The sequence below is a fragment of the Polyodon spathula genome, unplaced genomic scaffold (genome assembly GCF_017654505.1).
Source record: "Polyodon spathula isolate WHYD16114869_AA unplaced genomic scaffold, ASM1765450v1 scaffolds_3158, whole genome shotgun sequence".
NCBI lineage: Eukaryota > Metazoa > Chordata > Actinopteri > Acipenseriformes > Polyodontidae > Polyodon > Polyodon spathula.
Genome location: NW_024474622.1, coordinates 21,230 through 44,919, shown reverse-complemented (window position 1 = coordinate 44,919; position 23,690 = coordinate 21,230). Strand labels below are relative to the sequence as shown.

At 41.4% G+C, this 23,690-nt stretch overlaps 1 protein-coding gene and 1 long non-coding RNA gene across 2 annotated transcripts; both read left to right on the top strand.

Moving 5' to 3' along the window:
- Positions 1-3,577: 3,577 nt before the first annotated feature.
- LOC121311349 (class II histocompatibility antigen, B-L beta chain-like) lies at positions 3,578-3,870 on the top strand (the record flags this gene model as incomplete). Its single annotated transcript, XM_041243924.1, has 1 exon — positions 3,578-3,870. A coding segment is annotated over one exon (293 nt), but the record flags the coding sequence as incomplete, so codon positions are not given.
- An 8,335-nt stretch (positions 3,871-12,205) lies between these two features.
- LOC121311348 lies at positions 12,206-17,091 on the top strand. Its single transcript, XR_005949190.1, has 4 exons — positions 12,206-12,430; positions 13,238-13,270; positions 14,683-14,728; positions 17,039-17,091. It is a non-coding gene; the product is annotated as an uncharacterized LOC121311348 (long non-coding RNA).
- Positions 17,092-23,690: the final 6,599 nt, after the last annotated feature.

The following is a 23,690-nucleotide window of genomic DNA, read 5'->3' as shown; positions in this document are numbered from 1 at the left end:
GTCCGCCTGTCCCCGCTCCAGCTCGTGTTATCCAGAGGCAGACCTTTAATTTCTTCATTCACCATCTCGACAGCAAAGCGATAGCGTAACCTGTATTAAAACAAATATCTCAAAACCACTCTGCTGTTTTGAATTTTTTTTGTTAAATGCCCAGGTGACCAAAAAAAATATTGTGCAAGCTACTCGTATCATGGAGGTATAACTAATCTCTGGGGTCACTTGACAAGCGTAAGGTCATATTATTACTATTATTAATATTTTTAGCAGCAGTAAAATGTGGCTGATAAGCTGTTCGGAACGGTGACTGTTAAAGAAAGCTTTGTTTTGACTAAGTCTGCTGCACTTGTGCAATGCAAGCTTACTGTATACAGTGCCTATAGAAAGTCTACACCCCCTTGAACTTTTTTCACATTGTGTTGTGTCAGTGCCTGAAAGTTTCGTGCATTTAAATTTGGCTTTTTTTCCCACTTATCTACATACCATACTCCACACTGTTAAGGGGGAAAAAAGTTTTTATTGAGAAAAAAAATTAAAAATTAACAATACAAAACTGAAAGATCATAATTGGATAAGTCTTCACCCCCCTGGAAGCACCTTTGGCAGCAATTACAGCTGTGAGTCTGCTGGGATAGGTTTCTACCAACTTGCACACCTAGATTTGGCAATATTTGACCATTCTTCTTTACAAAACTGTTTGGACAGCATCCTTCAAGTCATGCCACAAATTTTCGATTGGATTTAGGTTGGGGCTTTGACTGGGCCCCTCAAGGACATTTACCTTTTTGTTCCTTAGTCACTCCAGCATAGCTTTGGCTGTGTGCTTTTGGTCGTTGTCATGCTGAAAGGTGAACTTCCATCCCAGCTTCAGCTTTCTTGCAGAGGGCAGCAGGTTTTCCTCAAGGACTTCTGTGTACTTTCTCCATTAATTTTCCCTTTTATCCTGACATGTGCCCCAGTCCCTGCTGTTGAGAAACTGTGCAATCCTTGTGCCTAATTACAAATATACATTTTAAACACTTGAGCTCGTAACCCATATTATATCCCGTGTACCAACTACAATACACCAACATTAACACAATACATACAACATCTAACACAAAAATGTGCACAGGGGCGGGGCACACTGCCACAATTACCTTTAAAATAATAGGATTTTCAATCAAATATAAATAAGTAGCTATGGTGATGTGTGACAAAGTGCCCGCCCCTGTGTATATTATCTGTTATATGTTGTGTGTTTAATGTTGGTGTATAGTCATTGGTACTCGGGATATAAACGGGTCTGTGGAACACGAGTGTTTAAAATGTATATTTGTATTTAGGCACGAGGATTGCACAGCACTTCACGTGCAAGTAAAATGTAATAATATGTGAGCACGGGGAATTGCACTTTATTAATTCACGTGCAGTTGTACTGAGACTCCAAATGAATGATTGATTAGCAATTGAGTCTTGGTACAGCTGTATAAAAACAGCATGTTTTCACCCACTCGAGGTTGGGTGTTCAGTGAGTGGAGAACGGGAGAGAGAGTAGGAAGGTGATAAATTACAACTGCTATTGCGTGCTGGTGGGACCAGCACGATATTTGTGTGTTCAAAACTCACCGTGTTTGTCAGTGTGTCTGTCCGTGCACCGTTTTGTTAAGTTTAGTCCTTTTTTGTTTCTGTTTATTTTGGTTACCAGTGCCGTGTCCTGTGTTTTCGTGTTTGTTAAACCTTTTATTTATAATAAACCGGTGCAAGCAAGCGTCCCCATCATTTCACATCATCTGTCTTTGTGTTCATTCCTTTTCCTGGTTCTGACGCCGCCCACTTCGGCCGTCTCTGTGACATGAGATGTCACCAGTAAATTATGCAAATGAGTACCATCAAAGGTTCGAAAAGTTGAAGGTCAAAATGTAGGCAAGCCTTCATTGCAGCCCTAATAACTAATAGATTGTCTGTGTTTAGTCGGTGATCTAATGTGGTAATAATCATATAGTATTCATTCAAGTTGATTAACATACATTAATTTAAACTATTGTAATTATTCAAATAAATTAATTATTAATCAAGCTAAGAGAGGGGGTGGCGTCTTTATGTACATATAAAAAAGCACTAGTCCTACATGAGCATAAAAAACATTAGAAAGACCACAACAATTACAGAGCAAAACACAAGTCAAACTAAAGTCATCACAGCCGCGGTCAGATAGTACTCCAAAACAAGGACAACAAAACGCAAATAATATCGGCTAGCTAAGTGCATGTTTTTTCTCAGATCTCAGTATCTCAGTATGTATTTTTGACAGAAATTAAAAGTCTTTGATAATTTAATAATTTTATGTTTTTTAATAATTAGTTTTATTAAACACATCATAGTACTTGCTGGAGCCGGATAATTGCTTCACCGATTATTAACAAGCTGCAAATAAACATGCATCACAGTTATGTGTTTGATCTCGAATTGAGATGCGATACTGTCTGTTTCCATCTGGGTGTATATGTGTTTGATCTCTAATTGAGATGCGATGCCATCTGTTTTCATCCCTGGGTGTATATGTGTTCGATCTCGAATTGAGATGCGATACTGTCTGTTTTCATCCCTGGGTGTATGTCTGCTACATAAAGACATTAGCATTGATAAATGTTTTGAAATCTATCACACAAAAAACTATTTCTAAAAAGTGATATGCCTGCACAATTATTACAATGTTATAATGCTGCAATTCTAAAAAAAACCAAATATGTTATTTCTGCTTATATAATACTGCCACTGGAAATAACATTGCTATGTTGTGATTTATATTGTTATAGTGCTATAATTGTAAACACATTGTTTTATTTTGTTATTTCAGTTCTGTTGAAATACTGAATTTCCATTTTTCATTATAACAATAAGTGTATTTAAAAAAAATATAGCACAAATTGTTTTGAAGACAATTTTTCACATGGAAATTGACTAAGTAAATGGCAGCTGGGGGGTGGAGTTGACCCTTTCATAGAGGCGAGTTCTCCCTCAGTTTTGTAGCTACTTGTTACTGGGGTTTGGAATGGTAACGCACAGAACAGCCTCTCTGCTTAGCCTTGTCGCATTCAATTTAATGATTGATTAGCAATCGAGTCTTGGTACAGCTGCATAAAAGCTGCATGTTTTCACCCACTCTGGGTTGTGTGTTCGGTGAGTGGAGAACGGGATTGGAGATGGAGGTAATTGTGATAATTGTAAGAAAAATAGAAGCTCACCGTGTTTGTCTGTGTAGTCCGTTTTGTTTGTCTATTTATTTTGGCAAAAGTGCCGTGTCCTGTGTTTTTGTTTTGTTGCAACCTTTTTATTTCCTGACTGTCTGTTCACTTATTAAATGCTGAGCGAAACCATTCGCTCAGCTCCACCAAACTCCACCTCTCTTGTTGTTTATTTCCTGTTTCTGGTCTGACGTCACCCACTCCGGCCGTCTTTGTGACAGCCATACCTTAGCTCCATTTACATATACCCTGTCAGCCAATCAGAGTGGAGGGTGTTTCTACAGTGTGATTGAATACTGCATGAAACAATACTGGGGTCTAACTGTAACAGCACTGCTGTTCTCTTTTACCAGTCCGCCCTGCAGTGATGCTGATACAGAGGAAAGTGCATGAATCTGCAGGAACGGACGTCATTTGCCACGTGACGGGGTTCTACCCCCGAGAGGTTGAGGTGAACTGGGTCAGAGATGGGGAGGCTGTGCTGGAGGAGGGGGTGTGGAGTGGAGAGGTGCTACCCAACGGGGACACAACCTACCAGCTGAGAAAGATCCTGACAGTGAGTCCTGAGGACCAGAAGAAACACAGCTACTCCTGCCAGGTGCACCACGCCAGCCTGGATGAGAAGATGGATGTGAAATGGGATAAGAGAGAGAGAGAGAGAGAGAGAGAGAGAGAGAGAGAGAGAGAGAGAGAGAGAGAGAGAGAGAGAGAGAGACCCTGGTAAATGAAATAGACTGTGTGAGCAGGGACCCCTCCGATATGGACCCTGGGACCATGGTAAAACAAAAACAAGAACACTTTATTACTGACATCAGTTCATAATAAACTCAGTAGTGCCTCAGGAAATACATTAAACACAACAATGCCTCAACACATCTTCACCTGTTATTAGCACAAGCCTGTTTAATCCTCTCCTATAGAGAGATGGTCTCTCATTCACACTGCGGGATTCAGGATGTTTCTCCTGCTTTCAGGTTTTCTCCGTGTTTCTTTTCAGTCGGCATCTTTTCTTTTCAGAGTTGAGTTTTGAATTAGCTCATTGTGAGCATGTTCAAGAGAGAGCTCATTGTGAGGATGTTCAAGAGAGAGCTCATTGTGAGGATGTTCAAAAGAGAGAGCTCATTGTGAGCATCTTAGAAGAGAACATAAGAACATAAGAACATAAGAAAGTTTACAAACGAGAGGAGGCCATTCGGCCCATCTTGCTCGTTTGGTTGTTAGTAGCTTATTGATCCCAAAATCTCATCAAGCAGCTTCTTGAAGGATCCCAGGGTGTCAGCTTCAACAACATTACTGGGGAGTTGATTCCAGACCCTCACAATTCTCTGTGTAAAAAAGTGCCTCCTATTTTCTGTTCTGAATGCCCCTTTTTCTAAACTCCATTTGTGACCCCTGGTCCTTGTTTCTTTTTTCAGGCTGAAAAAGTCCCTTGGGTCGACACTGTCAATACCTTTTAGAATTTTGAATGCTTGAATTAGGTCGCCACGTAGTCTTCTTTGTTCAAGACTGAACAGATTCAATTCTTTTAGCCTGTCTGCATATGACATGCCTTTTAAGCCCGGAATAATTCTGGTCGCTCTTCTTTGCACTCTTTCTAGAGCAGCAATATCTTTTTTATAGCGAGGTGACCAGAACTGCACACAATATTCAAGATGAGGTCTTACTAGTGCATTGTACAGTTTTAACATTACTTCCCTTGATTTAAATTCAACACTTTTCACAATGTATCCGAGTATCTTGTTAGCCTTTTTTATAGCTTCCCCACATTGCCTAGATGAAGACATTTCTGAGTCAACAAAAACTCCTAGGTCTTTTTCATAGATTCCTTCTCCAATTTCAATATCTCCCATATGATATTTATAATGTACATTTTTATTTCCTGCGTGCAGTACCTTACACTTTTCTCTATTAAATGTCATTTGCCATGTGTCTGCCCAGTTCTGAATCTTGTCTAGATCATTTTGAATGACCTTTGCTGCTGCAACAGTGTTTGCCACTCCTCCTACTTTTGTGTCGTCTGCAAATTTAACAAGTTTGCTTACTATACCAGAATCTAAATCATTAATGTAGATTAGGAATAGCAGAGGACCTAATACTGATCCCTGTGGTACACCGCTGGTTACCACACTCCATTCTGAGGTTTTTCCTCTAATCAGTACTTTCTGTTTTCTACATGTTAACCACTCCCTAATCCATGTACATGTGTTTCCTTGAATCCCAACTGCGTTCAGTTTGAGAATTAATCTTTTGTGCGGGACTTTGTCAAAAGCTTTCTGGAAATCTAAATAAACCATGTCATATGCTTTGCAATTATCCATTATCGATGTTGCATCCTCAAAAAAATCAAGCAAGTTAGTTAGACACGATCTCCCTTTCCTAAAACCATGTTGACTGTCTCCCAGTACCCTGTTACCATATAGGTAATTTTCCATTTTGGCTCTTATTATAGTTTCCATAAGTTTGCATATAATAGAAGTCAGGCTTACTGGTCTGTAGTTACCTGGTTCAGTTTTGTTTCCCTTTTTGTGGATCGGTATTACGTTTGCAATTTTCCAGTCTGTCGGTACCACCCCTGTGTCAAGAGACTGCTGCATGATCTTGGTTAGCGGTTTGTAAATTACTTCTTTCATTTCTTTGAGTACTACTGGGAGGATCTCATCCGGCCCAGGGGATTTGTTTATTTTAAGAGCTCCTAGTCCCTTTAACACTTCTGCCTCAGTTATGCTAAAGTTATTTAAAACTGGATAGGAACTGGATGACATGTGGGGCATGTTGTCAGTATCTTCCTTTGTAAAAACTTGTGAAAAGTAATCATTTAACATATTTGCTATTTTTTTTTCTTCCTCTACGATTTTGCCATTTGTATCTCTTAAACATTTAATCTCCTCTTTGAATGTTCTCTTGCTGTTGTAATATTGGAAAAACATTTTGGAATTGGTTTTAGCTCCCTTAGCAATGTTCATTTCTATTTCTCTCTTGGCCTTTCTAACTTCCTTTTTGACTTGCATTTGCAGTTCTGTGTACTCTTTCTGTGTACTTTCTTTTTGGTCCTTTTTTAATGCTCTGTAAAGTGCCTTTTTTCGCTGAATATTTTTTTTAATTGATCTATTAAACCATTTTGGCAATTTAGTTTTACATTTAGATTTGTCTACTTTAGGGATATAATTGTTTTGCGCCTCTAGTACTACGTTTTTGAAGAACAACCATCCTTCTTCTGTGGGTGTTTTCTCTATTTTACTCCAATCTACTTCTGTTAGTCTCTGTTTCATACCTTCATAGTTTGCTTTTCTAAAATTGTAAACCTTAGCTTTAGTCTTTACTTTTGAGGATTTAAAAAACACTTCAAATGAGACCATGTTGTGGTCTGAGTTTGCCAGTGGTTCTCTGACCTCTGTTTTAGTTATTCTATCTTCGTTATTTGAAAAGACTAAATCAAGGCATGCCTCCCCTCTAGTGGGTGCCTTCACAAATTGTGTTAGGAAGCAGTCATTTGTCATTTCCACCATTTCTATTTCATCCTTCGCGCTACCCACCGGGTTTTCCCATTTTATTTGGGGGAAGTTGAAATCCCCCATTAGTATGGCTTCTCCTTTGCTACACACATTTCTAATGTCATTGTATAACAGATTATTTTGCTCACCGTCTGAATCTGGCGGTCTATAGCATGCTCCTATTATTATGCCTTTTGAATTTTTGTCTGTTATTCTGACCCATATTGATTCGGTTTTATTTTCTTTGTCCAGGTTTAACACCTGGGCTTCAAGACTGTTTCTTATGTATAGCGCTACCCCTCCTCCTCTTCTGTCCTGCCTGTCTTTCCTATACAGTGTATACCCACAAATATTATATTCGTCCCCATCACTCTCAGATAACCACGTTTCTGTAACACCTATCACATCATAGTTACCTGTTAGTGCAGTAGCTTCAAGTTCTAGAATTTTGTTTCTGATACTTCTAGCATTTAGATAAATACATTTAATGGTTGTCTTACCTGAGTTGTTGTTCTTGTTTTGATGCGGTCTCCCTTCTGTTTTTTTGTTGATTTCTCCCCCCTTCCTTTCTAGTTTAAATGCTTCCGAACCTGCTCGAGGATCTTTTCTCCAAGTAGACTAGTTCCCTTGTTATTTAAATGCAGTCCATCCCGTCTATACAGATAGTCCTCGTTGTAGAAAGTGGTCCAATGATCAAGATAGGTGAAGCCTTCCCGTGTGCACCACGTCTTCAACCATTGGTTTTGATTAATTATTTCCAGCTGTCCATATGGTCCTTTGCAAGGTGCGGGTAGTATACCAGAAAATACCACAGTTTTGGTTTTCTCTTTTAATTTCCTTCCTAGCTCTCTGAATTTGTTTTGCAGGGATTTTGGTCTGTCTCTTCCAATGTTGTTTGTACCGATGTGGACGACTACTACCGGGTCGTCTCCTGTTCGTTCTAGGAGCCTGTCCACGTTTTCAGTGATGTGCTTGACCGAGGCTCCCGGAAGGCAGCACACTGTTGTAGTAAGGGGGTCCAAACTGCGAACTGAACTTGCTGTGTTTCTCAATATGGAGTCCCCAACAATCATGACCTCCCTTCTTTTTGCTGTCTGGTCACCACTGTCAATGGGGTCCTGGATGTTGTTCCTTTCATTCTCTTGTTGTTGGTTCTGCTCATCAAAATTCTGAAGTGACTCAAATCTGTTGGTTGTTTTGATTTCTGGTGGTTGTGTTTGACGAAGTTTCTTTTTTTCCCTGCTTCTGCCTACCTGAACCCAGCTGTTCTGACCTTCTATCTCCCTGGTGGCTTTCAGTCTGTTAGGGGTGATGCAGACTTCCATGAATTGTGGGTGTGCCAGTTCCTCAAGATCTTGTTGCTGTCTCACTTCTTCCAGCTCCATTTCTAGCATGCTTACTAGTTTATGCAAATCCTGGATCGCGCGGCACTTTACGCACACTTGGTTTAGCTCCGCTGGGTTTTCTCGGATTTCCCACATCAAGCAGGTGTCACAGATTACTGGCTTGAAGACCATGTTGAGGTTTTTTGAGAGAGCTCATTGTGAGCATCTTCAAGAGAGAGATCATTGTGAGCATCTTCAAGAGAGAGCTCATTGTGAGCATCTTCAGAGAGAGCTCATTGTGAGAATGTTCAAGAGAGAGCTCATTGTGAGCATGTTCAAGAGAGAGCTCATTGTGAGAATGTTCAAGAGAGAGCTCATTGTGAGCATGTTCAAGAGAGAGCTCATTGTGAGCATGTTCAAGAGAGAGCTCATTGTGAGCATCTTCAAGAGAGAGCTCATTGTGAGCATGTTCAAGAGAGAGCTCATTGTGAGCATGTTCAAGAGAGAGCTCATTGTGAGCATCTTCAAGAGAGCTCATTGTGAGAATGTTCAAGAGAGAGCTCATTGTGAGCATGTTCAAGAGAGAGCTCATTGTGAGGATGTTCAAGAGAGAGCTCATTGTGAGCATGTTCAAGAGAGAGCTCATTGTGAGAATGTTCAAGAGAGAGCTCATTGTGAGCATGTTCAAGAGAGAGCTCATTGTGAGCATGTTCAAGAGAGAGCTCATTGTGAGCATCTTCAAGAGAGAGCTCATTGTGAGCATGTTCAAGAGAGAGCTCATTGTGAGCATGTTCAAGAGAGAGCTCATTGTGAGCATGTTCAAGAGAGAGCTCATTGTGAGCATGTTCAAGAGAGAGCTCATTGTGAGGATGTTCAAGAGAGAGCTCATTGTGAGAATGTTCAAGAGAGAGCTCATTGTGAGCATCTTCAAGAGAGAGCTCATTGTGAGCATCTTCAAGAGAGAGCTCATTGTGAGCATGTTCAAGAGAGAGCTCATTGTGAGAATGTTCAAGAGAGAGCTCATAGTGAGAATGTTCAGACATTTTATTTGCTGTTCAGCAGCTGCTCAATTCAGAATATCAATGATGAGATTTTGAGTCTATACGCAACGTCTAGCTTTAGTTTACATTTTGTTTCTTAAACTTTAAATCCTGTGCCAGATTTACACTGACTTTAGATAGAATAGACTTTAAAAATCATACTGGATTCCAGAGTAGACAGATTGTAAAGGTGATCATAGCATTCATTTCAATAGGGATTGTAGAGGACTGTATCACACCATTCATTTCAATAGGGATTGTAGAGGACTGTATCACACCATTCATTTCAATAGGGATTGTAGAGGACTGGATCACACCATTCATTTCAATAGGGATTGTAGAGGACTGTATCACACCATTCATTTCAATAGGGATTGTAGAGGACTGGATCACACCATTCATTTCAATAGGGATTGTAGAGGACTGTATCACACCATTCATTTCAATAGGGATTGTAGAGGACTGGATCACACCATTCATTTCAATAGGGATTGTAGAGGACTGGATCACACCATTCATTTCAATAGGGATTGTAGAGGACTGGATCACACCATTCATTTCAATAGGGATTGTAGAGGACTGGATCACACCATTCATTTCAATAGGGATTGTAGAGGACTGGATCACACCATTCATTTCAATAGGGATTGTAGAGGACTGGATCACACCATTCATTTCAATAGGGATTGTAGAGGACTGGATCACACCATTCATTTCAATAGGGATTGTAGAGGACTGGATCACACCATTCATTTCAATAGGGATTGTAGAGGACTGTATCACACCATTCATTTCAATAGGGATTGTAGAGGACTGTATCACACCATTCATTTCAATAGGGATTGTAGAGGACTGGATCACACCATTCATTTCAATAGGGATTGTAGAGGACTGTATCACACCATTCATTTCAATAGGGATTGTAGAGGACTGGATCACACCATTCATTTCAATAGGGATTGTAGAGGACTGGATCACACCATTCATTTCAATAGGGATTGTAGAGGACTGGATCACACCATTCATTTCAATAGGGATTGTAGAGGACTGGATCACACCATTCATTTCAATAGGGATTGTAGAGGACTGGATCACACCATTCATTTCAATAGGGATTGTAGAGGACTGGATCACACCATTCATTTCAATAGGGATTGTAGAGGACTGGATCACACCATTCATTTCAATAGGGATTGTAGAGGACTGGATCACACCATTCATTTCAATAGGGATTGTAGAGGACTGGATCACACCATTCATTTCAATAGGGATTGTAGAGGACTGGATCACACCATTCATTTCAATAGGGATTGTAGAGGACTGGATCACACCATTCATTTCAATAGGGATTGTAGAGGACTGGATCACACCATTCATTTCAATAGGGATTGTAGAGGACTGGATCACACCATTCATTTCAATAGGGATTGTAGAGGACTGTATCACACCATTCATTTCAATAGGGATTGTAGAGGACTGGATCACACCATTCATTTCAATAGGGATTGTAGAGGACTGGATCACACCATTCATTTCAATAGGGATTGTAGAGGACTGGATCACACCATTCATTTCAATAGGGATTGTAGAGGACTGGATCACACCATTCATTTCAATAGGGATTGTAGAGGACTGGATCACACCATTCATTTCAATAGGGATTGTAGAGGACTGTATCACACCATTCATTTCAATAGGGATTGTAGAGGACTGGATCACACCATTCATTTCAATAGGGATTGTAGAGGACTGGATCACACCATTCATTTCAATAGGGATTGTAGAGGACTGGATCACACCATTCATTTCAATAGGGATTGTAGAGGACTGGATCACACCATTCATTTCAATAGGGATTGTAGAGGACTGGATCACACCATTCATTTCAATAGGGATTGTAGAGGACTGGATCACACCATTCATTTCAATAGGGATTGTAGAGGACTGGATCACACCATTCATTTCAATAGGGATTGTAGAGGACTGGATCACACCATTCATTTCAATAGGGATTGTAGAGGACTGGATCACACCATTCATTTCAATAGGGATTGTAGAGGACTGGATCACACCATTCATTTCAATAGGGATTGTAGAGGACTGTATCACACCATTCATTTCAATAGGGATTGTAGAGGACTGGATCACACCATTCATTTCAATAGGGATTGTAGAGGACTGGATCACACCATTCATTTCAATAGGGATTGTAGAGGACTGGATCACACCATTCATTTCAATAGGGATTGTAGAGGACTGGATCACACCATTCATTTCAATAGGGATTGTAGAGGACTGTATCACACCATTCATTTCAATAGGGATTGTAGAGGACTGGATCACACCATTCATTTCAATAGGGATTGTAGAGGACTGGATCACACCATTCATTTCAATAGGGATTGTAGAGGACTGTATCACACCATTCATTTCAATAGGGATTGTAGAGGACTGGATAACACCATTCATTCAATAGGGATTTGTAGAGGACTGGATCACACCATTCATTTCAATAGGGATTGTAGAGGACTGGATCACACCATTCATTTCAATAGCGATTGTAGAGGACTGGATCACACCATTCATTTCAATAGGGATTGTAGAGGACTGGATCACACCATTCATTTCAATAGGGATTGTAGAGGACTGGATCACACCATTCATTTCAATAGGGATTGTAGAGGACTGTATCACACCATTCATTTCAATAGGGATTGTAGAGGACTGTATCACACCATTCATTTCAATAGGGATTGTAGATGACTGGATAATACCATTCATTACAATAGGGATTGTAGAGGACTGGATCACACCATTCATTTCAATAGGGATTGTAGAGGACTGTATCACACCATTCATTTCAATAGGGATTGTAGAGGACTGGATCACACCATTCATTTCAATAGGGATTGTAGAGGACTGGATCACACCATTCATTTCAATAGGGATTGTAGAGGACTGTATCACACCATTCATTTCAATAGGGAATGTAGAGGACTGTATCACACCATTCATTTCAATAGGGATTTGGTAGGGACCCAAAATCATACTGAATTAGAATGCTGGTTTGTAGAGGGGCTGGATTAGATTGGTTTTTACTGGAAATGCTAAATGCCTGTGGTAAACTTTCACACCACTGGTATTACTGTGCTTTACACAGAGCCTAATGCCTGCTGCAGGGATGTGGGTCATTATCTTCACTGATTGCTTTTGCTAAACAGTCTCCTGTGTGTTTGCAGCTCCAGAGTCTGCTCTGAACGTGGGGTTTGTTGCTGGTGGTGTGCTGGCTGCTCTGGGTCTGATCATCGCAGTGATCATAGGAGTTCACATCTGGAAGAAAAGAGCATCAGGTGAGAGAGAGGGAGGCGGGGTTAAAAGCTGCTTCATTAATGCTGCATTTCTAATTCCTTTATCAGTTGTGTTCTGTATATACAGAATAGACAGGTCCTGATGAAATATACATATTTATGAGCTTAGCATGAACAAACTCCCATTTCTAGTTGATCCCAGTCTTTTAACTCCCCTGGTCTCTCCTGCAGTAAATGTGTAAAAGGTTCCTGTATAAGTCTTTGCACTGGGCTGCTGATTCCTCCATGTAGGAATCTGAAGAGCTGTCTTCCACAGTCCTCTCTGGGCTCAGCTTTCAGCTGGCCTTAGAGTTTAGGTTCTGAATAAACTCCTGGCAGCAGTGAGGATGGATCAAGCCCTAACTCCTGAAACAGCTACCCAAGGGTTTCAACCACTGATGGAACTCCAGATTTGCAGAGTACTGGAAACGTCACCCAACATGAGTTAAACACACATGCTGTGCTCTTGGAAAACAAGCTCAACGGGACTCTTACAGGTGGACATGAAGGAGAGTAACTGGCAGAATCTTCAGAACAAGATCTGCTGCGATTTTAGTGCACTAGGTCAGATTTCTGTTGTTTAGGGAGTGCTTTTAGCAATGAATCTCAACAGGGTCCTATAGCTCTATAAAGCAGGGCTGGGTGCAGGGAAAGTGAATCCAGCCCTGGCATGTGTGCACTAATAACACGAGTGCAATCACAACCTTCTCCAGTGTGTGGAATGATGACAGTACATTTCTCAATAATATGAAGCTGCTGATAGATTCACTTGTAAATACAGTAACCCTGAGTTTTGTAATTCACTCCTAGGTGCCAGGAGCCCTGACTACACAGCAGCGCAGAGTGAGTATTTTAGATGTGTTTTAATTGCATACATTTAAGAAGAAGAAATAAAACACTTCTAGTGGTTTGAAGATCAAGGCTGGAGAAAAGCAAACAATTGAATTCAACAATTACAAGTGAAAGGACGTCTCTGAATTTGTTAGAGAGGTTAGAATGCAGTTCTTTAAATACCGTTCTTGAGAAACTTAACTTACTCTGCATGAAAACCTGTTTGTAGAAACTGCCTGTACCTTCTTAATATCTTTCCTATGGGTCAGAGTTGTAATAGATGTGTTTGTGCAGAGCTGTCTCTCCCTGGTTTGCTCTGCTTTTAGGAGATCATTGTTTTCTGTGGTTCAGAGTTGTAATAGATGTGTTTGTGCAGAGCTGTCTCTCCCTGGTTTGCTCTGCTTTTAGGAGATCATTGTTTTCTATGGTTCAGAGTTGTAATAGATGTGTTTGTGCAGAGCTGTCTCTCCCTGGTTTGCTCTGCTTTTAGGAGATCATTGTTTTCTATGGGTCAGAGTTGTAATAGATGTGTTTGTGCAGAGCTGTCTCTCCCTGGTTTGCTCTGCTTTTAGGAGATCATTGTTTTCTGTGGTTCAGAGTTGTAATAGATGTGTTTGTGCAGAGCTATCTCTCCCTGGTTTGCTCTACTTTTAGGAGATCATTGTTTTCTGAGGTTCAGAGTTGTAATAGATGTGTTTGTGCAGAGCTGTCTCTCCCTGGTTTGCTCTGCTTTTAGGAGATCATTGTTTTCTGTGGTTCAGAGTTGTAATAGATGTGTTTGTGCAGAGCTGTCTCTCCCTGGTTTGCTCTGCTTTTAGGAGATCATTGTTTTCTATGGGTCAGAGTTGTAATAGATGTGTTTGTGCAGAGCTGTCTCTCCCTGGTTTGCTCTGCTTTTAGGAGATCGTTGTTTTCTATGGTTCAGAGTTGTAATAGATGTGTTTGTGCAGAGCTGTCTCTCCCTGGTTTGCTCTGCTTTTAGGAGATCATTGTTTTCTATGGGTCAGAGTTGTAATAGATGTGTTTGTGCAGAGCTGTCTCTCCCTGGTTTGCTCTGCTTTTAGGAGATCATTGTTTTCTATGGGTCAGAGTTGTTAATAGATGTGTTTGTGCAGAGCTGTCTCTCCCTGGTTTGCTCTGCTTTTAGGAGATCATTGTTTTCTGTGGTTCAGAGTTGTAATAGATGTGTTTGTGCAGAGCTGTCTCTCCCTGGTTTGCTCTGCTTTTAGGAGATCATTGTTTTCTAGTGCCGCACCTGCTAGATACTGAACTACAGTAGCATTCAAATATAAACCCAAGTGAGAAGGGCTTTAAAGGCTCTTCTATGAAAGATCTTCTCATTCCTGGGGTCTGCTTTTATTATTATTATTATTATTATTATTTATTATTATTATTATTATTATTTATTATTATTATTATTTCAGCAAAGGAACAAAGTGATGCTTCATCCAGCTCCACCAGCGACGACAGGTAAAGATACATTTTCATGCACTTTTAATAACTATTGGGTTCTGTTCTTTTTCCAAATCAATCATCACCCCAAAAAGATGTATTAAAAACAGCATTACTTATTTCAAAATATGTACTGATCTTGTTAAATTGAATGAAGGGATTTTTAAGGTATTCTCTTGAACCAGCTATAGCTGTTTGAGTTTGGTTCTATAGCCTATGGGTTGTTTTTTTTTAGATTGGTTCTATAGCCTGTCGTTTTCCGTTTAAGTCAGTTGCCTGACTCTTCTGAGCTACGTGCGTTTTTGTGTTTCCTGTGAGTCTCACATGAATAACAGACGTCAGTGTCACTGATACTCCAGCATTGTCTTGATAGGACAGAGCACAGCACACCAACAAGGAGGGTAGAGTTCAGAGGAGATCCTGAGAGCGGTCCTGCGTCTCACTGATACTCCAGCATTGTCTTGATAGGACAGAGCACCGCACACCAACAAGGAGGGTAGAGTTCAGAAGAGATCCTGAGAGCGCTCCTGCTTCTCACATTCCTGCTGCACTCAGTCCTGGGGACACTCAGAGCTGAGCTGCTTCACAGAAGTGGGATTGATTCTTTCGCCATATTTCTTCTATTCTGTTTTAGCCACTGCTATAGTACAACTTTATACAGGGATGTGTTACAAATTTCTATATCATTGAGACTAAAATCAATTTTGGACATTTCTGACTGATCTCATCTGTTTTATTTAATCCCATCACAGTTTATAAATGAAAAACCATTTTCATTCTGTTCACAGCACAGCAAACTTAGCGCTCATCTTCTGCAAGGATGAAACAGTGCAACAGAGGTCATTCTATTATATGCAAAGTTTATGGAAACTATAATAAGATCCAAAATGGAAAATTACCTATTATGGTAACAGGGTTTTCTGGGAGACAGTCAACATGGTTTTAGGAAAGGGAGATCGTGTCTAACTAACTTGCTTGATTTTTTTTGAGGATGCAACATCGATAATGGATAATTGCAAAGCATATGACATGGTTTATTTAGATTTCCAGAAAGCTTTTGACAAAGTCCCGCACAAAAGATTAATTCTCAAACTGAACGCAGTTGGGATTCAAGGAAACACATGTACATGGATTAGGGAGTGGTTAACATGTAGAAAACAGAAAGTACTGATTAGAGGAAAAACCTCAGAATGGAGTGTGGTAACCAGCGGTGTACCACAGGGATCAGTATTAGGTCCTCTGCTATTCCTAATCTACATTAATGATTTAGATTCTGGTATAGTAAGCAAACTTGTTAAATTTGCAGACGACACAAAAGTAGGAGGAGTGGCAAACACTGTTGCAGCAGCAAAGGTCATTCAAAATGATCTAGACAAGATTCAGAACTGGGCAGACACATGGCAAATGACATTTAATAGAGAAAAGTGTAAGGTACTGCACGCAGGAAATAAAAATGTACATTATAAATATCATATGGGAGATATTGAAATTGGAGAAGGAATCTATGAAAAAGACCTAGGAGTTTTTGTTGACTCAGAAATGTCTTCATCTAGACAATGTGGGGAAGCTATAAAAAAGGCTAACAAGATACTCGGATACATTGTGAAAAGTGTTGAATTTAAATCAAGGGAAGTAATGTTAAAACTGTACAATGCACTAGTAAGACCTCATCTTGAATATTGTGTGCAGTTCTGGTCACCTCGCTATAAAAAAGATATTGCTGCTCTAGAAAGAGTGCAAAGAAGAGCGACCAGAATTATTCCGGGCTTAAAAGGCATGTCATATGCAGACAGGCTAAAAGAATTGAATCTGTTCAGTCTTGAACAAAGAAGACTACGTGGCGACCTAATTCAAGCATTCAAAATTCTAAAAGGTATTGACAGTGTCGACCCAAGGGACTTTTTCAGCCTGAAAAAAGAAACAAGGACCAGGGGTCACAAATGGAGTTTAGAAAAAGGGGCATTCAGAACAGAAAATAGGAGACACTTTTTTACACAGAGAATTGTGAGGGTCTGGAATCAACTCCCCAGTAATGTTGTTGAAGCTGACACCCTGGGATCCTTCAAGAAGCTGCTTGATGAGATTTTGGGATCAATAAGCTACTAACAACCAAACGAGCAAGATGGGCCGAATGGCCTCCTCTCGTTTGTAAACTTTCTTATGTTCTTATGTTCAACAGAGGTGCAGGTAGCAGCAATTGAATCAGCATTTTGAGTTGTTTCTTGGTAGGCTGAGGGAGCAAACACAAAAAACTGGCTTCATTGTGCTTTTCTCACCCATGTACTTTACTAACCACAGTCTCTTTGTTCCGTGTCTGTATTGTTCCAGGTGTGACCCTATTGCAGAGAAGCTGATGACACAGAAAGAGAATATACAACTCAGCTGAGACTTCATCCTTTACACTTTATTTACCCCGATATTGTCACACAGAGCCATCAGACAAACTGATAGACAAGGACGCTGTGTTGCAGTCATCTGTGTTAAGAATTAAGAATTTGTAGTCATTTGTATGTAGTAACCTAGGCACTCAATAAGCTGCATTAACAAAATGTAACATTGCTTTATTTTAAGCTACCTTCTCATTTAAGACATGCTGTTTAAGACAAGCTGACCAACAGAATGTTCTGCTGTGTGTGTGATTCTGGAATCTGAAGACCTTTAGGGAGTTAGTGTCCCAAGGATGCACGGCCTTGAGGTGACCAGGGCTTTCACTAGAATACACGGTGCAGCATGGTGCAAAGCAGCAGCTCTTCTGGAAAATGACAGTGTGTGGGACACGTGAGAAAACAAGAAAACAGTGACTGTGTTGATTTTACTTAGAGGATTACTGCTTGTTTGTTGAAAACCACCTGCTTATAAATGAAGAAGTACAGTCGGGACATGAGAGGCGAGGAGACCACTGGTGTGATGTCTGATGAGCAGGGGCACTGAGGTAGCAAAGTCTCAGAAGATAAATACTGGAAATTACGAGAAAGTTCTGGACTCTTTTAAAAAGGTAGAAACCCCCTTTTCATGTAAGGTGTGCCTTTCGCCATCTTCTGCCTTTTCTGTCACCCTTCATGTGGAAGCTGCGATGCTACAGACTCCCATTTGTTGCTGATAAGGACTTGGTCTCTGCTGCTCTTTTCTGTCACCCTTCGTGTGGAAGCTGCGATGCTAGACTCCCGTTTGTTGCTGATAAGGACTCGGTCTCTGCTGCTTGTTTTATGTTCAGGCTCTGGATCCCATAGAGGTTACCAGCCTGTTTACTGTATACTCTGTCTGTTTATATAACTGGGTACAGATGCAAAGGTGGGGAATGATCCTACCTGTTCACTTCTATACTTGCTCTTTCCTAGTTAAGTTAGCTATATTTGTAGCAATTGTTCCTACATGTCTGAAGTCTCTTAGGTCCTTTGTTATTTTCATTATATAAGCTACTGTTAGGTGATATTATCTGCACACATGGAGAGAACTTTTATTGCTATGCTGATGATACCCATCTATATCTGTCCCTAAAGCCAGGAAATACTTCTGCTGGGGAGTTACTTGCTGCTTGTCTTGCAGACATCAAGTGTTGGATGTCTCAGAATTATTTAATGCTAAATTCAGATAAAACAGAGGTTATGCCCGTGGGCTCTCACAACCAACTGAGAAGCTGTGCCTGTATGTGAAGCTGTGTCTGTATGAGAAGCTGTGTCTGTATGTGAAGCTGTGTCTGTATGAGAAGCTGTGCCTGTATGAGAAGCTGTGTCTGTATGAGAAGCTGTGTCTGTATGAGAAACTGTGTCTGTATGTGAAGCTGTGTCTGTATGTAAGCTGTGTCTGTATGAGAAGCTGTGTCTGTATGAGAAGCTGTGTCTGTATGAGAAGCTGTGTCTGTATGAGAAGCTGTGTCTGTATGAGAAGCTGTGTCTGTATGAGAAGCTGTGCCTGTATGTGAAGCTGTGTATGTATGTGTCTGTATGAGAAGCTGTGTCTGTATGAGAAGCTGTGTCTGTATGTGAAGCTGTGTCTGTATGAGAAGCTGTGTCTGTATGAGAAGCTGTGTCTGTATGAGAAGCTGTGCCTGTATGAAAGCTGTGTCCTGTATGAGAAGCTGTGCCTGTATGTGAAGCTGTGTCTGTATGTGTGCCTGTATGAGAAGCTGTGCCTGTATGAGAAGCTGTGTCTGTATGAGAAGCTGTGTCTGTATGAGAAGCTGTGTGTATGAGAAGCTGTGTCTGTATGAGAAGCTGTGTCTGTATGTGAAGCTGTGTCTGTATGAGAAGCTGTGTCTGTATGTGAAGCTGTGCTGTATGTATGAAAGCTGTGCCTGTATGTGAAGCTGTGTGTATGAGAAGCTGTGCCTGTATGAGAAGCTGTGTCTGTATGAGAAGCTGTGCCTGTATGAGAAGCTGTGTCTGTATGAGAAGCTGTGTCTGTATGAGAAGCTGTGTCTGTATGAGAAGCTGTGTCTGTATGAGAAGCTGTGTCTGTATGAGAAGCTGTGCCTGTATGAGAAGCTGTGTCTGTATGAGAAGCTGTGTCTGTATGAGAAGCTGTGTCTGTATGAGAAGCTGTGTCTGTATGAGAAGCTGTGTCTGTATGAGAAGCTGTGTCTGTATGAGAAGCTGTGTCTGTATGAGAAGCTGTGCCTGTATGAGAAGCTGTGTCTGTATGTGCCTGAAGCTGTGTCTGTATGAGAAGCTGTGTCTGTATGAGAAGCTGTGCCTGTATGAGAAGCTGTGTCTGTATGAGAAGCTGTGTCTGTATGAGAAGCTGTGTCTGTATGAGAAGCTGTGCCTGTATGAGAAGCTGTGTCTGTATGAGAAGCTGTGTGTGTATGTGAAGCTGTGTCTGTATGAGAAGCTGTGCCTGTATGAGAAGCTGTGTCTGTATGAGAAGCTGTGTCTGTATGAGAAGCTGTGTCTGTATGAGAAGCTGTGCCTGTATGAGAAGCTGTGTCTGTATGAGAAGCTGTGTCTGTATGAGAAGCTGTGTCTGTATGAGAAGCTGTGTCTGTATGAGAAGCTGTGTCTGTATGAGAAGCTGTGTCTGTATGAGAAGCTGTGCCTGTATGAGAAGCTGTGTCTGTATGTGAAGCTGTGTCTGTATGAGAAGCTGTGTCTGTATGAGAAGCTGTGTCTGTATGAGAAGCTGTGTCTGTATGTGAAGCTGTGTCTGTATGAGAAGCTGTGTCTGTATGAGAAGCTGTGTCTGTATGAGAAGCTGTGTCTGTATGAGAAGCTGTGCTGTGTCTGTATGAGAAGCTGTGTCTGTATGAGAAGCTGTGTCTGTATGAGAAGCTGTGTCTGTATGAGAAGCTGTGGCTGTATGAGAAGCTGTGTCTGTATGTGAAGCTGTGTCTGTATGAGAAGCTGTGTCTGTATGAGAAGCTGTGTCTGTATGTGAAGCTGTGTCTGTATGAGAAGCTGTGCCTGTATGTGAAGCTGTGTCTGTATGAGAAGCTGTGTCTGTATGAGAAGCTGTGCCTGTATGAGAAGCTGTGTCTGTATGAGAAGCTGTGCCTGTATGAGAAGCTGTGCCTGTATGAGAAGCTGTGTCTGTATGAGAAGCTGTGTCTGTATGTGAAGCTGTGTCTGTATGTGAAGCTGTGTCTGTATGAGAAGCTGTGTCTGTATGAGAAGCTGTGTCTGTATGTGAAGCTGTGTCTGTATGAGAAGCTGTGTCTGTATGTGAAGCTGTGTCTGTATGAGAAGCTGTGTCTGTATGAGAAGCTGTGCCTGTATGTGAAGCTGTGTCTGTATGAGAAGCTGTGTCTGCCTGGATGAGAAGCTGTGTCTGTATGAGAAGCTGTGTCTGTATGAAAAGCTGTGTCTGTATGAGAAGCTGTGTCTGTATGTATGAGAAGTGTGTGTGAGAAGCTGTGTCTGTAATGAAGCTGTGTCTGTATGAGAAGCTGTGTCTGTATGAGAAGCTGTGTCTGTATGAGAAGCTGTGTCTGTATGAGAAGCTGTGCCTGTATGAGAAGCTGTGCCTGTATGTGAAGCTGTGTCTGTATGTGAAGCTGTGTCTGTATGAGAAGCTGTGCCTGTATGTGAAGCTGTGTCTGTATGAGAAGCTGTGTCTGGATGAGAAGCTGTGCCTGTATGTGAAGCTGTGTATGTAAGTGAAGCTGTGTCTGTATGAGAATGTGTGCCTGTATGTGAAGCTGTGTCTGTAAGTTAAGCTGTGTGTCTGTATGAGAAGCTTTGTCTGTATGAGAAGCTGTGTCTGTATGTGAAAGCTGTGTCTGTATGAGAAGCTGTGTCTGTATGAGAAGCTGTGTCTGTATGAGAAGCTGTGCCTGTATGAGAAGCTGTGTCTGTATGAGAAGCTGTGTCTGTATGAGAAGCTGTGTCTGTATGAGAAGCTGTGTCTGTATGAGAAGCTGTGTCTGTATGAGAAGCTGTGTCTGTATGAGAAGCTGTGTCTGTATGTGAAGCTGTGTCTGTATGAGAAGCTGTGTCTGTATGAGAAGCTGTGTCTGTATGAGAAGCTGTGTCTGTATGAGAAGCTGTGTCTGTATGAGAAGCTGTGTGTCTGTATGTGAAGCTGTGTGCCTGTATGAGAAGCTGTGCCTGTATGAGAAGCTGTGTCTGTATGAGAAGCTGTGTCTGTATGAGAAGCTGTGCCTGTATGTGAAGCTGTGTCTGTATGAGAAGCTGTGTCTGTATGAGAAGCTGTGTCTGTATGAGAAGCTGTGTCTGTATGAGAAGCTGTGTCTGTATGAGAAGCTGTGTCTGTATGAGAAGCTGTGTCTGTATGAGAAGCTGTGTCTGTATGAGAAGCTGTGTCTGTATGAGAAGCTGTGTCTGTATGAGAAGCTGTGCCTGTATGAGAAGCTGTGTCTGTATGAGAAGTGTGCCTGTATGAGAAGCTGTGTCTGTATGTGAAGCTGCCTGTATGAGAAGCTGTGTCTGTATCTGTATGAGAAGCTGTGTCTGTATGAGAAGCTGTGTCTGTATGAGAAGCTGTGCCTGTATGAGAAGCTGTGTCTGTATGAGAAGCTGTGTCTGTATGAGAAGCTGTGTCTGTATGAGAAGCTGTGTCTGTATGAGAAGCTGTGTCTGTATGAGAAGCTGTGTCTGTATGAGAAGCTGTGTCTGTATGAGAAGCTGTGTCTGTATGAGAAGCTGTGTCTGTATGAGAAGCTGTGTCTGTATGAGAAGCTGTGTCTGTATGAGAAGCTGTGTCTGTATGAGAAGCTGTGTCTGTATGTGAAGCTGTGCCTGTATGAGAAGCTGTGTCTGTATGAGAAGCTGTGTCTGTATGTGAAGCTGTGTCTGTATGAGAAGCTGTGTCTGTATGAGAAGCTGTGTCTGTATGAGAAGCTGTGTCTGTATGAGAAGCTGTGCCTGTATGAGAAGCTGTGTGTGTATGCTGTGAGTATGTGAAGCTGTGTCTGTATGAGAAGCTGTGTCTGTATGTGAAGCTGTGTCTGTATGAGAAGCTGTGCCTGTATGAGAAGCTGTGTCTGTATGAAGCTGTGTCTGCTGTGTCTGTGTATGTGAAGCTGTGTCTGTATGTGAAGCTGTGTCTGTATGAGAAGCTGTGTCTGTATGAGAAGCTGTGTCTGTATGAGAAGCTGTGTCTGTATGAGAAGCTGTGTCTGTATGAGAAGCTGTGCCTGTATGAGAAGCTGTGTCTGTATGAGAAGCTGGGTCTGTATGAAGCTGAAGCTGTGTCTGTATATGAAGCTGTGTCTGTATGAGAAGCTGTGTCTGTATGTGAAGCTGTGTCTGTATGAGAAGCTGTGTCTGTATGTGAAGAAGCTGTGTCTGTATGTCTGTGTCTGTATGAGAAGCTGTGTCTGTATGAGAAGCTGTGTCTGTATGAGAAGCTGTGTCTGTATGAGAAGCTGTGCCTGTATGAGAAGCTGTGTCTGTATGTGAAGCTGTGTCTGTATGAGAAGCTGTGTCTGTATGAGAAGCTGTGTCTGTATGAGAAGCTGTGTCTGTATGTGAAGCTGTGTCTGTATGTGAAGCTGTGTCTGTATGAGAAGCTGTGTCTGTATGAGAAGCTGTGTCTGTATGTGAAGCTGTGTCTGTATGAGAAGCTGTGTCTGTATGAGAAGCTGTGTGTATGTGTGTATGAGAAGCTGTGTCTGTATGAGAAGCTGTGTCTGTATGAGAAGCTGTGTCTGTATGAGAAGCTGTGTCTGTATGAGAAGCTGTGTCTGTATGAGAAGCTGTGTCTGTATGAGAAGCTGTGCCTGTATGAGAAGCTGTGTCTGTATGAGAAGCTGTGTCTGTATGAGAAGCTGTGTCTGTATGAGAAGCTGTGTCTGTATGTGAAGCTGTGTCTGTATGAGAAGCTGTGTCTGTATGAGAAGCTGTGTCTGTATGAGAAGCTGTGTCTGTATGTGAAGCTGTGTCTGTATGAGAAGCTGTGTCTGTATGAGAAGCTGTGTCTGTATGAGAAGCTGTGCCTGTATGAGAAGCTGTGTCTGTATGAGAAGCTGTGTCTGTATGTGAAGCTGTGTCTGTATGAGAAGCTGTCTCAGTATGAGAAGCTGTGAAGCTGTGTCTGTATGAGAAGCTGTGCCTGTATGAGAAGCTGTGTCTGTATGTGAAGCTGTGTCTGTATGTGAAGCTGTGTCTGTATGAGAAGCTGTGTCTGTATGAGAAGCTGTGTCTGTATGAGAAGCTGTGTCTGTATGAGAAGCTGTGCCTGTATGAGAAGCTGTGTCTGTATGAGAAGCTGTGTCTGTATGAGAAGCTGTGTCTGTATGAGAAGCTGTGTCTGTATGAGAAGCTGTGTCTGTATGAGAAGCTGTGTCTGTATGAGAAGCTGTGTCTGTATGAGAAGCTGTGTCTGTATGAGAAGCTGTGTCTGTATGAGAAGCTGTGTCTGTATGAGAAGCTGTGTCTGTATGAGAAGCTGTGCCTGTATGAGAAGCTGTGTCTGTATGAGAAGCTGTGTCTGTATGAGAAGCTGTGCCTGTATGAGAAGCTGTGTCTGTATGAGAAGCTGTGTCTGTATGAGAAGCTGTGTCTGTATGAGAAGCTGTGTCTGT